This window comes from Mirounga leonina, unplaced genomic scaffold (assembly GCF_011800145.1).
Source record: "Mirounga leonina isolate KUSES-001 unplaced genomic scaffold, KU_Mleo_1.0 Mir_154, whole genome shotgun sequence".
NCBI classification, from domain to species: Eukaryota; Metazoa; Chordata; class Mammalia; order Carnivora; family Phocidae; genus Mirounga; species Mirounga leonina.
Genome location: NW_023270389.1, coordinates 36432353 through 36449480, shown reverse-complemented (window position 1 = coordinate 36449480; position 17128 = coordinate 36432353). Strand labels below are relative to the sequence as shown.

Sequence of the window (17128 nt, the reverse complement as noted above, 5' to 3'; positions counted from 1 at the left end):
CCCCTACACTTCATGTGTTTGCAGCTCATACCAATGCTTCACCTTTAAACCACATCCCAAATCTGATCTGGTCTGCATTATATGCCTCAGATCACAAACTAACAGCCACGGCCCACAGCTGCTGGGAACCACCCACCCACCACCTGCCAGTACTTTCAGGCAGGGTCTCTTGCGATCATATCTTTCTGCAGGCTGCCATAGCTTCCACCCTGGGGACCCCAAACCTTCACAGTTCCCCACAAATGACACGTCCTTTTGCCCTGCATGTCCCACATCTTCTCTTTTGGATCAATGACCCCTAACCCATAATTTAGGTCTAGCACAGATAGTATTCCCTCCATGCATTCCAAACAAAATGGACCTTTTCACTCACACCTTAGCCCTCGGTGTGCTGTACTGTAGCCAAATGTATTGCTAGACAGGCATTCTCTGAGAGCAACCCAATGAGCCCCGTACCATGCTTGGCCCAGGAACTGACACATAAAGGTGTTCAATACACGTCACTGGAAAAAATGACAAAGGCAAATATTGGTCATGAGGAATACCAACCTGGTATCGTCCCAGAATAATCTTGGCATTACATCCAGGAGCATTTTTGCAATACACATACAAATTGAGGACTTCCCTTTTGCAGCAATTGTCTTTGAACACCTAAGAGAGAAACATAATAGGTCTCATACACTCCAAAGCTTCAGAGCAATGTGAATGAAACTATTATTAATTTGGTCTTCAGATACATCTCAAAAGTCAAGTGGAAACTTCCAGACAAGTTGGAATGGAAATAACAGATTCGGCACCATCAAAGAAGAGGCTTTCTCAGACATGTTTCCGACAAGCCACTAAACACAAGTCAGGAAATTCAATGCTCGGTGCAGTAGGCTGCAGGAGAATCTCACGGTGCACTTGACCTTGGATGCTCAAAGGTCAGAAGGTGGGCTGTGGGGGAGGGTAACGCTTTCAGCTTCCTGTCATAGTGTAAAAGTTTGTATTAGTCATCAGGTAGTGTCACGGAGGCCGTGCTGACTTGCTATTTCAGCGCACACCAGGGGTTGGCAAACTTTCTCCATAAAGGGTCAGAGAGTAAGTATTTTCAGCTTTGCAGGCCACGATGCAACCTTTTCTTTTTCAACTATTCAGCTCTGCTGTACACAATACTTAAACAGATATATATGGCTGTGTTCCAATAAGGCATTATCAATGGACACTGAAGTATAAATTTCATGTAATTTTCATGTGTCACAAAACATAATTCTTCTCTTGATTTTTAAAATAAGTTGTTTCGAAATAGTTAGAAGACTCACAAGAAGTTGCAAAGATAGTACAGAGCTCCTGTGTACCCTTCTTTGGATTTTTTCCAATGATTTATAGGAAAACCATTCTTAGCTCCCAGGCCATACAAAAACAGGTGGCAGGCTGGATTTGTGCCAACAAATCTCATATTGTAGTACGCCAACCCCTAATCGAGTGGGTGAGGCACACACAAACACAGCACTGTCCTCTGCGAGGCATTTGCAAAACACAACATAAGAGCATAGAGAAGGAGGGATGCCGGGGTGGCTCAGTCAGTTATGCGTCCACCTTCAGCTCAGGTCATGATACCAGGGTCCTGGGATCAGTCCCACATCGGGGTCCCTGCTCAGCGGGGAGCCTGCCTCTCCCTCTGTCTGCCACTCCCCCTGCTTGTGCGCTCTCTCTCTCTCTCTCTCTCTGATAAATAAATAAATAAATAAATAAATAAATAAATAAACAAATAAATAAATACATACTCTTAAAAAATAATCTTAAAAAAAGGCAGGAGCATGTACATCAGACCAGGTGCTCAGGGAACTTCCTAGAGGAGGTGACGCTTGAATGTCCTCTAGCAGAATTGTAAAGGAAGAAAACTGAGCTTAAAAGGAAGTGTTAAGGGAGGGGTGTCTGGGTGGCTCCGTTGGTTAAAGGTCCAACTCTTGATTTCAGTTCAGGTCATGATCTCAGGGTCATGAGATCGAGCCCCACGTTGGGCTCTGCACTGAATGTGGAACCTGCTTAAGATTCTCTCTCTCTCCCTCCACGCCCGCACCCACCCCCCACCCCGCAAAAAGGAAGTTTTAAGGGAGGAAAACTTTGGGTTAGGAAACAATTTCTTTGATACAACACTAAAAGAACAAGCAACCAAAACAAACAAAAACAAGTAAGACTCATCAAAACGAAAAGCTTTTCATGCTTCAAAGGACACCCACTAAGAGAGTGAAAAGACAACACACAAAATGGGAGAAAAATGTTTGCAAATCGTATATCTGATAACAGCCTTGTATCTAGAATATAAAAAGAACTCTTAGAACTCATCAATAAGAGACCAGTAATCCACTTAAAAATGGGCAAAGAAATTAAATAGGCATCTCTACCAGAAGACATACAAATGCACAAACACATGAAAGATGCTCCATATCCTTAATCATCAGAGAAATGCAAATCAAAACAGGTACCCCCTAGAAAGACTATAATCAAAAAGATGGACAGTAACAACTTTTGGCAAGGATCTAAGACATTAGATCTCTCACACCCTGCTGGATGGAATGTAAAATGGTGCAGCTGCTTTGGAAAATAATCTGACAGTTCCTCAGAATGTTACACATAGAGTGACCATTATGACCCTAAACAGAATTACCACATGACCCAGTAATTCCACTCCTGGGTATATACCCGAGAAACATGTACATTTTAAAGGTAAATTTTATGGCATATGAATTATATCTAAATAAAGCTATTGTTAGACATAATAATAATAATAGAAGGAAGTTCTAGAAATAGACCAGAGGAGAAAGTGAATTCCAGGGAACAGGGTGTTTCATTTCTCCAAGCAACTCAGTATACCTGGAGCTGGTGTAGGAAGGGGGTAAGGAGAGAAGAGAGGAAAAACTGGGGGGTGGAGTCAATAAAGACCTAAAGAAGCCTCTGAAACAGTGGTGGGAGTGGGGTTTGACCTGACCCCATAGGAGAGGAATGTGGACTCTAAGAAAGGGCCCCCTCCCCTGCTCTACTGCTCCAACCTCCATGTCCAATTCAACCTAGGACACTGGCTTCTCCATCACCCAGAGAACTGCTAAACCAAAGTGGGGATTTTCTTACCTCCTGAGATCTGATAACCTCCTTATCTACAGGACAGAGTGGGACTGCATTTAATTCTCTGGAGAGAAATAAAAATAGAGCCGAATTAAGAGTTGACCCCAACAGCTCTGCCAAAGCAGCCCCAGCACTCCCACCATGCTTGACCTCTTAGAGCTCCCCCTGGACAGGCCGGGCCCTGTCTCCCCTCCTGCCGCTCCCTCCCCCAGGACGGGTTCTCTCTCCCCCACCCCCTCTTTGTAGCTTCAGCACCTCCCCAGTCTGCTGAAAAACTCCCATTCATTCCCCAGGATGCAGGTCAATTAGTAAGTCCCCCAGACAGAGTTCAATGTCCTCTGCCAGTGCTTATCACCCTGTAACACAGCCTCTTTCCTTCACTAGTCTGGAGCATTCTAGAGGGCAGACACTGGGTCCTGTTCCACACTGAACCTCCAGCCCTTCCTCTCCATGCCCTAGAGCTTAGTTTAGTAAGGTGCCTGGAACACACAGGTGCTGAATGGACAAACCCATGAATGAATGAGAATGTGCTATAATAACCCCCTTTCCAAGCTTGGTAGGAAACAGCTTACTTACTGCCCTAAATAAGCCCCCAAAGCCTGCTTCCACATCTCTCTTGGTCTCCACCTTCAAAATGGCAGGACCCAGGTTTTATAGCTGCCTCCGAAGCAGACAGTACCCCCATTGAGGTGCGGTCCCTTTCCGGATGTGACACCACCTTTGCCTTTTGGCAAGGAAAGGTCCAAGCAACCACCACAAAGACCCTGGTGAAACACAGGTCCTTCCCAACACAGACTGCATCAAGGTTTGCCCTCCCGTGCAAAACAGGTGTGGTCTACATTTTAAAAAAAGGTGACTGAAATGAGCCCCAAGTCATGTATACAATTCTTGACTCATTTTATTGTACACCTGAAACTAATAGAACACTATATTTTCATTACACTTGATGTAAAAAAAAGGGGGGGGGAAGGTGACTATCAATTAGTGAGTGGCAAAAAAGCCCCCAAAACCAAAAACTAAAAAACCAAAACATGATTCCTTAGTCTCTCGGAGAAGGGCTCCGGGAGGGCCCCTCCTCGTGTTCGTGGTTCTGTGGCCAACCGTGGCAATTCCCAAAGCTACCATTCCCATCGAGTGCTCGCTCTGGACACCTGGGTCCCAGGAACACCCACGCCCGCCCCTCCCACCCCCCTGCCTCTGGTTGTGACCAGAGCTGGGGGCCCTGTGAGCTCACCTCAGGGACACGATGCAGTGCTGGCAGAAGCGGTGCCCACAGCCCGTCTGGTGGGGGTTGTGCAGCACGGAGTGGCAGAAGGCACATTTGTAGCGCTCCTCTAACTGCTCCACAAACTGGAACTCCGTGTTGGGCTCAAAGTCCAAGGAAATGGAGTTGCTGGAATTCTGGCGGATGAAACCACACGGGATACCTCCTTGCTCCTCAGAATAAGCCATTCTGGGGGGGTCAGGAGAAGAGAAGGAAAATTGAGTGTGCAGAGACCAAAACAATTGTTTCCTAATTAGCGCGCATCACCCACACGGTCATTCTGTTATGACTCGGTAACAACAGTAACAACCTCCAGCCACTGGAGGGCTCCCGCACAGGGGAGATGTCTTCACGGTGCTCAAGCAGGAGCCTGGACCAGACGACTTCTAGCAAGATTTTAGGAGACTTCAGACCTTTGCCCACCAGCCTCTTACAGGATGCTAAATTATCCTGTTAGTTTGGCCACGCACTTGGACCAACTACAACCAGGGTGTTAACTACATTCTAAGCGGACTCTTCCACTCGGTTGAGAGAACGGAAACAAACGTTTTGTTAACATTTTTCAGAAGAACCTTGTATACCAATGCATTTCTTGCAATATATATAGATACATCACCACCACCAAGCCACATCATTTCTCACCTGAACTAAATAAGCATATTAACTGCCGCTCCCACCCCCAGGAAGGGTTCTCTCTCCCCCACCCTCCCTTTGTAGCTTCAGCACCTCCCCAGTCTGCTGAAAAACTGCCATTCATTCCCCAGGATGCAGGTCAATTAGTAAGTCCCTACAATCCATTCTCCTACAATCCATTCTCCATACTACAGCCAGGGTAACATTTTCAAAATGCAAGTGTGATTGAAGGTTACCTCCTCTCATTGTTCAGTGGCTTGCCAGGCTCTTAGGGGAAAGTCCACAATGCTAAGAGAGCTACAAGACTGCACCCTCTCCACCCAGCAGCATCCTGGACCTCTCCTCCCCTTGCTTTCTGCACTTGAGCCATACAGGCTTTCTTTTCATTCTTCTGTCTCCTGCCACAGGGCCTTTAAATAAGCTATTGCCTCTACCTAGAATGCCTCCCCTATGCCTTCCAGTCTTCTTTGCTTCACATTCATGATTCAGATTTCAAGTGTCATAGCCTCAGGTAAGCTTTCTGTACACTTCCCTTCCTCCGCCCCCGCTGAACAGCAGAACAGCCACTCATGTTATGAAGCATGCATGGCCTCCAGGGAGTGGCTGAGGGATAATGGTAAGTGGGCGGCACATGGCGGGGGGTGGGTGGGGGTGGGTGGAGTGGTCTTTCACTATATAATCCTTTTGAATTTTTCAACATGAATATAGTACCTGTTCAAAAATAAACAAATACACAGAAACAAAAACTAAACATCCACTGTTGTATCTATCATAGAACCGGGTTCTGAAATTCAGAGCAACACTTGATTTTTTAAATTAGACATGCGTAGCGGCCCTCTTGGTGCAGTGGGCAGTGCGTCAGTCTCATAAATTAGACATGCGTTTGTGTGAGTATTTGATTTACATCTGTGTGGTTCAATGACACAGAGATCCCATCTGGTCTTACTCAATGTTGCGTCTCCAGCCCTCAGCACCGAGCCAGGCATGGAGAGCAAATCAACTATTTGCTGAATTAACATGCTTGAATGGACTCTTTGACTAACCTGCAACAGGACGGCTCTAACTAGTGTTGCCCGCTAACACAATGATCCTTTAACTTTTTATGAGGAAGGACTTTCCCCATCTTTGAAATCTGGTAAAAAGTCTAGACCTTCTCCCCATAAAAGAGCACAGACAACTGATCTCTGGACCTCTGCAGACCCTCTGAACCCACTGGTTTCCCCAGGTTAACAACAGCCCTCCCTCCCCAGTAAGAATGCTGTTACTTTGGGCACGGGGCCTGGACTGGTGCTTTCAGAGTGTCTGGCAAGTGGCTAAAGGATGGGAGGCAATCAAGGGTGGTCCCTGGGAGTGATATCCTTCCACGTGGTTAGGGAACAGGAAGGCTTGGCCTTCAGGCTTGCTTGCTTTGGCTTGCTCTTGGGATCCCTCAAGAATCTCCTGCAGCTGATGAGTTCAACTGGGCCTGAGAGCAGCTGGGTGGCCTGACAGTGCAGGTGGGAGATGGGCGCCATCCGGCACCCGGGCCGCTCTAGTCAGCTGCTGGCCTCACCCAGTGCAGGAGTGGTCTGAGTCTGGGGTGTGGCCTGCAAGAATGGAGCAGAGAAAGCAACTGGCCTCTTTCAGCAAATAAAGCTTTCTCTCTGGAGGAGACCCACACAACAGGGTTTTTGGGGTTTTTTTTGTTTTTTTTTAATCCTGGAGTTTGAGACCAAAGCCCCACCTTTCCCACTCTGCATATGCTTCCTGCAGAACTTCAAGGGGGGTAGGTGAACAGTACAAGATGTGATTGTTGCCCTTTTAACCTGGTTTATTCTTGAGAGTTAACACATCTTAATTGCAGAGATCAAGAGGCACGGCACTTGGTTCACCTGCACAATCCTAATACCCAAGACTCACCTTTCGCTTAGAGAAATGGAAACACCAATCCCAACCCTCCCTCATTTGCCCTGCGTTCTCTGGTCCCAAGGGAAGACAACAATTCATGTCCTACACCCCTCTAGGGTTCTTTCTGAGACCAGGCTCCTGTCTCTGTCACACAGCATCTAAATTTGGACTCTCAGAGATGTGCCCTAACACAACAAGCTTGCTCAGCTCCTAAAACAGGGCAATAAGATGTACAAAACTCAGTTTGGGTTCCCTTCCACTACATTCTATCCTCTTTCCAAACAAAAGAATTTAATACACTCATCTGTGTGCCCATTTTTCTCTACAACAGCAGTTCTCAAAACTTTTTGGTCTCAGGACCCTCCCTCCCACCCTTTAGACTCTGAGGACCCAAAGACCCTAAACACCCAACACAATATTGAAGGAGTAGAACAAAATTGGAGGGGGCGCCTGGGTGGCTCAGTCGTTAAGTGTCTGCCTTCGGCTCAGGTCATGATCCCAGAGTCCTGGGATCGAGCCCCTCACCGGGCTCCCTGCTCGGCGGGAAGCCTGCTTCTCCCTCTCCCTTTCCCCCTGCTTGTATTCCTTCTCTCACTGTGTCTCTCTCTGTCAAATAAATAAAATCTTTAAAAAAAAAAAAGAACAAAATTGGAGAAGTGACACAACCCCACTTCAAGACTTCCTATGAAGCTATAATAATCAAGATAGTTGTGAAGCAGTGAAAGAAGAGACAGACAGATAAATGGAACAGAATAGAGAACCCAAAAACAGACCCACATAAATACCGTCGACTGATCTTTGATAAAGAAGCAAAGGCAATACAATGGAGCAAAAACAGTTTTTCACGAGTGGTGCGGAACAACTGGACATCCACATGCAAAAAAAAAAAGATGAATCTAGACGTAGACTTTCCACCCTTCACAAAGACTAACTCAAAATCATAGACCTAAATGTAAAGCGCAAAGCTATTAAACTCCCAGAAGACAACATGGGAGAAAATCTAGATGACCTGGGGTATGGCATTGACTTTCTAGAGACAACACCAAAGGCACAAACCATGAAAGAAAGAATTTGTAAACTGGACTTCATTAAAATTGCTGCTCTGCGAAAGACATTGTCAAGAGAATGGGAAGACAAGCCACAGACTGGGGGAAAATAGTTTCAAAAGACACATCTGAAAAAGGACTGTTGTCCAAAATATACCTCACCAGAGAAGATAGGGAGATGGCAAATAAGCAAATGAAAAGGTGTTCCACATCATATGTTGTCAGGAAAATATAAATAAAATGAGATACCACTATTCACCTACTAGAATGGCCCAAATCCCCACCCCTGACGATCCCAAATATGGGTGAGGATGTGGAGGGACAGGAACCCTCACTCACTGTGGGTGGGAATGGGACACTTGGGAAGACTGCCTGGCAGTTTCTTACTAAACATGTCTTACCATCCAAGAATCCCTCCTTGGTATTTACCCATGGCAGGTGGAAACCTATGTCCACATAAAACCCTGCACATGTATGTTTATAGGAGCTTTATTCATAACTGCCAAAACTTAGAAGCAATCGAGATGTCCAACAGTAGGTGAATGGATAAACTGTGGTACATCCAGACAATGGAATATTCTTCAGTACTACTAAGAAATGAGCTATCGAGCCATGAAAAGATGTGGAGGAATCTTAAATGCATATTACTTAGTGAAAGAAGCCAATCTGAAGAGCCTGCATAGTCTACAGTTCCAACTATAGGACATTCTGGAAAAGGCAAAATTATGGAGACAGTAAAAAGATCGGTGGTTGCCAGGAGTTAGGATGGAGGTAGGGAAAGATGAATAAGAGGTGCAGAGAGGATTTTTAGGGCAGTGAAAACACTCGGTATGATACTATAACAGTAGATACATGTCATTATACATTTGTCCTAAAACAACACCTTATCTGCCTAAAGACAGATCTTCCAAAGGGAACTCAATTATTATAAACCACCTCTCCAAGAGTCTCATCAACCAGGAAAGAGTGGCTCATTACAGGAGAAGAAACTAGGTGATACCCAGACAAACTTGGTCATAAACTATCACATATCCCACCTAATCTTCTAAGGGTCCATTTATCTCTCCTAAAAATCATTCGTTCTCCCCTAAGAGGCCTACTTCCCCCTCCCCTTTCCCTCTTAGGATGATATTCAAGCCACCTGAGAGAGCTACTCATTTTTCCCTGGGTATCTCCCATGCATATATGAGTTATAGATGTTAATAAACTTCTGCCTGTTTTTCTCTTGCTAATCTGTCTTTTATCACAGACGTCTCAGCTAAGACCTCAGTAGAGGGGAAGGTATTTTTCCTCCCCTACACAACGTAGGTTCATCAACTGTGACAGATGTACCTCTCTGGTGGGGAATGTTGATGGTGGGGGAGGCTGTGCAGGGGACAGGGGGTCTGTGAGAAATCTCTGTACCTTCTGCTCAACTTTGCTGTGCATCCAAAACCACTCTAAAAAATAAAGTCTCAAAAAAATTGAGGACCCCCTGAGTTGTTTATGTGGGTTATAGCTATTAATATTTACCAATTTGAGATAACACTGAGGAGTTTAGGGGTGCCTGGGTGGCACAGTTGGTTAAACGTCCGACTCTCGGGCACCTGGGTGGCTCAGTTGGTTAAGCGACTGCATTCGGCTCAGGTCATGATCCCAGGGTCCTGGGCTCGAGTTCTGCATCAGGCTCCCTGCTCAGCAGGCAGCCTGCTTCTCCCTCTCCTCCCCACTCGTGTTCTCTCTCGCTATCTCTGTCTCTCTCAAATGAACAAACAAAAATCTTTAAAAATTTTTTTAAAAATTAAAAAAAATAAAAAACGTCCAACTCTTGGTTTTGGTTTAGGTCATGATCTCAGGGTTGTGAGATCTAGCCCTGTGTCGGGCTCTGCGCTCAGCAGAAAGTCTACTTGGGATTCTCTCTCCCTCTGCTCCTCCCACTTGTGCTCTCTCTCTCTCAAATAAATAGATCTTTTTTAAAAAAATTGAGTTTAAAAAATACATTTCTTTATTAATTTACTTTAAGATAATAATAAGCCAACTATATGGTAACATAAATAGCATTTTTGTGAAAAACAGCCATTTTCCAAACCGAAAAAATGAGTGAGAAGGCATTGTTTTACATTTTTGCACATCTGTTTGGGTTTAACAGAAGACAGCTGGGTTCTCCTATGTGATACTCTTGCATTCGGGGTGTTACAGTATCACGCCTCCTGTGGCTTTCAGAAAGCACCACTGTATGCTCAGGAAAGGAGAGTAAAAATGGCAAACGATATCTTAGTAGTAGTATGAAAATAGTCTTGCCCATGCAGATCCCCTGAAAGGGCTTCAGGGAGGCCAACGTGTACAATTTGCCAATTTCTGTGCCTGAACATACCTGAACTAAGTAAGAGCCTATCAACTGCTCTCCTGGAAAGAGTTTCTCCAGCACCCCTGGGGCTCATGAAGCACACTCTGGGAACCACTGTCCTATCAGGCTGCTGGGCAGGACCGGGCCTTGTCAGTCTTTGTGCTGGTGGAGCCCAGCATGCGTGTGACCCTCACGGTCTCCTTGCTCCTGCTGCATGGCCCGCCGAGGCCTGAGGACCCAATGCCCCTCCCTCCCTGCTCCTCCCTTTGTGTCTAGCCCAGCTGTAGGCAGCATGCACGAGTCACCTACTGACCTTGTTCACTCTCATCTGTGGTCTTGCCCAGTATTCGTTTTTACGAAACTGAGTTTTTATTTCATTAGATACATATATATTTTTAAATAAGCACTTATGTTCTGCTACACAATATGCACTTTCAATGTTTCAGGACAGTGTTCTTGTATATAAACGAACCGTGATAGCTCCCAGGGCAGGGTCTGGCTCCTTCCTCTGAAGTTTCTTCAGGCCCATGACCGGCCCCTAAAATGGAATCAATTCAGTGTGTTCACGGACATGAGAGAGTCCCAATAATATGACCATAAAGGCTGCTATTTCTTTATCTAATAAACATATTTCTCTAATTAATTGAAAATTTCCAGCTAGTACTGTCATTCCCAGGCAGCTATTTCGTGGGAATAAATAAGAGTTCCATTTTAGGGGCGCTTGGGTGGCTCAGTCGTTAAGCGTCTGCCTTCGGCTCAGGTCATGATCCCAGGGTCCTGGGATGGAGCCCCGCATCGGGCTCCCTGCTCCGCGGGAAGCCTGCTTCTCCCTCTCCCACTCCCCCAGCTTGTGTTCCCTCTCTCGCTGTCTCTCTCTCTCTTTCTGTCAAATAAATAAATAAATAATCTTCAAAAAAAAAAAAAGAGTTCCATTTTATTAAAATCTTTCCCCTTTGGGTATAATAGCTTATGTAACAGGAAGAGTAAAAAGAGTTCAGTTCTTGCAAATAAGAAAAGAAAGAGTATTGAAATTACTGTCAGAGCCTGTATATCTCCCTACTGCAGTGAACGGGGCCTTATTCCTGCCTGGCAGGAAGTGATGGCACGCACAGTGTGGTCCTCCTGCTGAAAAGTTATTGACTCAAACCTAAAAGGACAAAGAAAATCACATACAATATGCTCCCCACGGACTCTTACTGAGTTTCTTATAAACATCATTTTTTAGCTTCATAAACTGCTGCCTCTTTTCGTTGAGAATTTTCTAGGCATTCCAAAGGACATCTGTGGATGTCAGGATTTAAATTCTTTACTTACAAATTTCTTCTGATTCATTTTTGGGGAACACATAATGAACAGTCTAACATTCTGAAGCAACAAGAGTTTAGGTTTTAGTTACCATAAAAAACACACATCTAGCAGAATTCAGTCTCAGGTTTAAAAAAGAAAGGCAGATCCTTGTCTGTCTGTCTGTCCATACTCCTTTCATAGGATCCCAAACATCTTGTTTAGATTAATGAAGGTTTGGAAAACTTGGGAATGTTTTTATAAATCATTTTATACTTTGTGGGTTTGTTTTCTTTTTTAAAGATTTATTTATTCTGAGAGAGAGAAAGAGCATGAGAGCGGGATTGGGGGGGCAGCAGAAGGAGAGAGAGAATCTCAAGCAGACTCCCTGCAGAGTGAGGAGCCCAGCCCTACAACCCTGAGATCATGACCCGAGCCAAAAACCAAGAGTCAAAGGCTCAACTGACTGAGCCATCCAGGCGCCCCAATCATTTTATACTTTCTAAGACGTAAATCCAGGAACTATGCCTACAGAGCTTTCAAGATCTGGTTCTTGGGAGTTACTAATTACTACAGATGAAATTCCAGAGTGAAAATGGCACAGGGCTGGAGACCTGGGCTCCATCCCTGCCCTGCCCCTCACCAGCTATGCAACCTTGAAGACACCCCCAACAGCTCCCTCGTTTGTCCATCCCCGCATGGACTCAGCAGGCACATGTCCTGGATTGGATCCAAGAGTGCAGAGCTCTGTGATATTACATCTGTTGTGGAGGGTCTCCAGGGCAAGCAGAGGCAACCAGACACAAGAATGATGCATTATAATGCCCTGGTGGCAAGTACCACAAAAAAACTGTCTGAGCCCAGGTGAGGAGTAGCTAACGCTTTCTGAGGTGTCTGTTGATTTCACAGAGAAGAAAACATCTCAGCTGGTCATGAAGAAGGTATCCCTTCTCCTTTCTAGATGAAGGAGATATAAGAATTTTGCAGAGGATATCATAAAAAATTCTGGGATGGTTAATAATTAACTATAGCTCAAGTGGAATGAAGGGAACACACCAGTCATTTGCCTGTTTGTTCTCAGAGCCACTCTCTGCTCTCCTGCCCTGATCTGCATCACGAGGTGGGGTGAGGCTGACCCCCCACAAACTCTTGTTTTCTGGGCTCCCTGTCTTCTGGCTAGGTTCAGCCAATAAGAGACACTGGCAAGGGACTGAAGGTGGGAAGAAGGGAGAAGCCAGAGTATTTCTCTCCCATCCCTTGGTGCTGGGCAGCATCCCCACGGTGATTGGGTCTCCTCCCTGGCTTTTGTCACCACCAGATGGTCCCTGTCTCTGTGGACTAGCTTCCGCTAGGCCGGCCAAGAGTGGTCCCCAGCTCCTAAGCTCTAGAGGGGGTGGGAAGCCTCCCGCCAGAACTCATCTCTGAGTTGTCTCACCCTGAGTCTTCTGTTTGGCTTCCCAGCTTTGCCATCACCTGCATAAGCTGATTCCTGTGTAACTAAATAAATTCCTGTCAGAAACCACTAAAAAGGTCTCTGGGAGTGTGGAGACAGAGGGGAGGAGCATCGCACGAAGAGCCCTGAATGAATGCCACAGCCAGGAATTCCAAATTGTACCTCGTGGTTTTGAAAATTTTAGGGATGCTAAACATATAGGACGGGCCTAAGCACGGAGTTTAGGGAAGAGGCTAATACAACAGACATGGACGACAATGACCTGATCTAAGGCAGAGGAAGAGAGAAGCCATGTTTTTGAGGCATTTTTGAGGTAAAACGCAGGATTTAGAAATGGGTTCCGTGGAAGGGCTGAAAGAGAGGACAGTGGAGGATGAATCCCAGGTTCGTTTGGAAGACTGACTAACTGATAGCACCAATAGAGGAGAGGATGAAGGAGAGAAGGAGAGAAGCAAGGATGTGGATAGGGGACTTTTCGAGGTTGGGGTCCCTTAGGGACAACCTTAAGGGAGTGGAGGTGAGTGAGACAAGCTGACATCCAACATCTCTTCCAGAATAAATGATATGATTTCTAGGAATGGCCACATTTCCTGTGCGGAATCAATAATTGCTTTAAAATTGCCCAAGGCATTAAAAAATTTTTTTTTACTTTACAAATAATTCAGTTGTCATTTTAGTGATGGCATTTGCCGTAATAGGTTTAGATCTATGTCAGGAAAATAAGATCTGGAGACAGAAGACATCCCAGAGGGATAGCAATGGGAAAATTCCTTGAAGCCAATACTGAAGTCTGCCCTTCCCACTCACACCTGGGGCTACAGAGCAGCCCTGTTTACTCCTTACTTGGGATTTAACAGGTGCTGCTTCCCCCAAAGTAACCGCCATTCAGCCTTGTGTGACCCTCCACCCCTTACGAGGTCCGAGATCCCTCCTGCTAGTGACTTCTAGGATCCAGGGGCTGTTGGTAAGTGTACAGAGGTGTCTGGGAGGGGTTTGAGAGGCTTACAGTCTTGCCCCAAGGCTACTTTGTAAGGGAGGGTCCTGAGAGCTGCAGAGTCAAGAGAGGCTGCTTTCTCTGACAGGTGGGACTGACAGGGCTGGATGACAAGGAGGGGGCACAAAGGCTGGCCAGGAGCCCCAGGATGGTCCTTGAGCTGTGGGCAATGGAGGGGCAACCCCACACTGGCCAATGAAAGCTACCAATCCCAGGATGGGCTTCTAGAAGGCAAACTGCCTGTTTCTCAGCTCCGCTGAGGCCTTGCCAGAAGCATAAGAAGCCAACTCCATGACTGACGCTCGCATTTGGCAACAGGGGGCAGGTACAAGTATGTTCTTCCCCAGACCCACCCGAGAGCCAACAAAGGGTCCTGGGCTGAAATTAAAGGAGGAGAGATGTGCTTAGTGATGAGGAAAAGTTAAAATGTCAAATCCCAAGATGCGATGACCCAAGGAGACTCTGGAATCTGTTCCCTGGCTCAGAGAGCCCGGTGCCCATCTGCTAGAAGGACAGGCAGTTCCTGCTCTCAGTCACCTGGCCCTTGAGTTCTAAGATTCTGCTCTTCCAGGAAGAACAGTTACTACCAGGAAAGTGAAAAAAAAAAAAAAAGAAGAAGAAGAAGAGGAGGAGGAGGAGATGGAGGTGGGGGAGACAGCAGAAGAGGAAGAAGACACTTTATTTAGTATGTTATCCGCATGGCATGAGGGAGAAGTGAGATGCATTTAAAGTGGTTACCAAAGCCTCGGTCTTCAATGGCCCAGAAAGATCTTTCCTTGGATGACGAAACCCCCCAAGACAACTGCTAGGCCTCTGCTCCAAACCTTGACCTTCTCTTCCTCTCTACCACTTCCACAGCTTTTAACACAACAATATGACTACTATGAGAACTCTGGGAGAAACTGGTTTTATTTTCATTAACCTTTAGCCATGTAGGTTAGACAAAGAGGAAGGGCTTTGGAGAAACGCAGAAGTAATGACGCCATTTTCCATCAGGCGTAACGTGGGAGGGAGACCATGCACAGGCCAGGTGACCCCACGACAGCCAGATAATATGTGACAACAGCCTACCGACAACCCACTGCCTATCCACGGGATGGGTGGCTTTGGCATTGCAGAGGCAGAGGTAAGGCTGTATTTTCTTTTTCTTTTCTTTTCCTTATACTTTCCCAGGAGAAGGTTTTCTTGGATACGGGATGAATGATGTGGGTAAGATTTTAATTCCTTTGAAGACAACTGTGATTTCTCTCCAAGCTGTCAGGAAGCCCCTGGTTCCCCATTTTCCTGGGAGTGCAGAAAAGCACTGCTGGTGAAGAGAAGGGGGTTCCAGGGCTGAAGAGCATCCCCGCACCCCTCCTGGGGTGCCCACCCCCATGTGCCCTCAACATCAATCTCACCTATGGGGAAGTCTCAGAGCCCATCTCGAGTCCACCTGGCTCCAAGTGATGCTATTAGATTGGCTCTCAGAACTTAAGACCAAGAGGAAAAAAATAGAACACTACTGATCTTCCCACACAAAAGCTTCTTCTTTGGGAAGCTTTGACTCCAGTCTCTCGGCCATTAGACTCAGCTCCAACCCTTTCCCAGTCTTCCCTGCCATGTGGGGTCAGCTCCTTGGCGAGCTCCTCAGGGAGGGGCTGTCCTCATTGGTCTGCAGATCCTCAGAGCCAGCACCATGCCTGGCCCAGAGCACTCAGTCAATGTTCGCCTAATAGAGGAACTCTAGGATTAATGTGAGGCCTTCTTGAAAGGGGGCTGTTGGAAGGAGGGCCACGAAGACAACCTAGGGCACATCTGAATGAGGCAGACAGACAGCAAGGAGACGATATGAAAAGATGTGAATGGAACCTAAGGGCTGGAATTGGATATGGGTCAGGATTACACTCAGTGAGGCTATGTCTAGGCTCAGAGCCAGCTAATTTACATGCACAGTCTCGTTTTAATCCTGACAGCAACCCAATAACGGATACATCATTAGCATCCCCAGTTTGTTGAATGAGGAAACTTGGAGATTTCTCATAGCCAGGAAACAGTGGAGGCCCTCAGGGGATAAGGAGGTGCTGGGGTTCCTCTCTGCTTCTCCAAAGCCTGCCAAGAGGCAGTGTGGGATGCTGGCCACCACTCTGGACTCTGGAGTCAACCTGCCTGGGCACAGATCCTGATTCTATTCCTGAATAGCTGTATGATCTCAGGCAAGTTACTTAGTCTCTACGCTTCTCAGTTTCTTCATCTATAAAACAGTGATAATGAGGGCGCCTGGGTGGCTCAGTTGGTTGAGCAACTGCCTTCGGCTCAGGTCATGATCCTGGAGTCCCTGGATCGAGTCCCACATCGGGCTCCCTGCTCGGCAGGGAGTCTGCTTCTCCCTCTGACCCTCTTCCCTCTCATGCTCTCTGTATCTCATTCTCTCTGTCTCAAATAAATAAATAAAATCTTTAAAAAAAAAAAAAAACAGTGATAATGATAATAGTAGTTACCTCAGAGAATCTTTGAAGATTAAATAAGTTAATACCATACATCAAGGGGCAGCCAGCCCACCACTTGTTTTTGTAAATAAAGTTTTATCAAAACACAGCCATGTTCATTTGTTTGCATATCATCTATGGTTGGCTGGTTGTTATTGTTGTTGTTTTCCTACCACAGCTGAGTTGAACAGTTGTGCTTCAGATCATATGGCCCAAAGCCTAAAATATTTACCATCTGGTTCTTTACAGAAGAAGTCTGCTGACCCCAGTATGCATGAAGAGCTTATGATGGTGGTACACAGGAATTGCTAGGAGGGCTATGATTCTGATTCTGATTAAGCATTTGCCTCAGAGCCCCTCCATCAATGTCCCCCACTCTGAGGATAACCTGACTGTCTGACATGTGGGGCACTCTATCAGGCTCCGGGGGCCAGGGAAGAACAAGAGAGACAGGGTCCAAGCCTCCCCCTGCGGGGCTTACAACCTAATGGAGGAGACAAGGGAGTAGCGACAAAGGAGGCAGTTACAAACTGTGATAAGTCGTCTGAAGGAAATAAACAGGATGTTGAAATAAGAAACAGAAGCAGCCACTGTAGACAGGAAGGCCTCATGGAGGAGGTGATACTTGAACAGCCAGGGAAGGATGTGAGGACAGTAGGACGGACACAGCA

The 17128-nt window shown here is 46.2% G+C and overlaps 1 protein-coding gene across 3 annotated transcripts in view; it reads right to left on the bottom strand.

Moving 5' to 3' along the window:
• The window catches only part of TRAF5 (TNF receptor associated factor 5), a 47310-nt gene that overhangs the window by 15417 nt on the left and 14765 nt on the right, over positions 1–17128 (bottom strand). For all 3 annotated transcript variants that reach the window (XM_035010486.1, XM_035010488.1, XM_035010487.1), the window contains 3 exons: positions 4340–4558; positions 3112–3169; positions 550–651 (listed from right to left, as the gene is read on the bottom strand). In XM_035010486.1, coding sequence (XP_034866377.1) covers positions 550–651; positions 3112–3169; positions 4340–4557 — 378 coding nt within the window. In that variant the 5' untranslated portion in view covers position 4558. The remainder of the gene's footprint in view (positions 1–549; positions 652–3111; positions 3170–4339; positions 4559–17128) is intronic.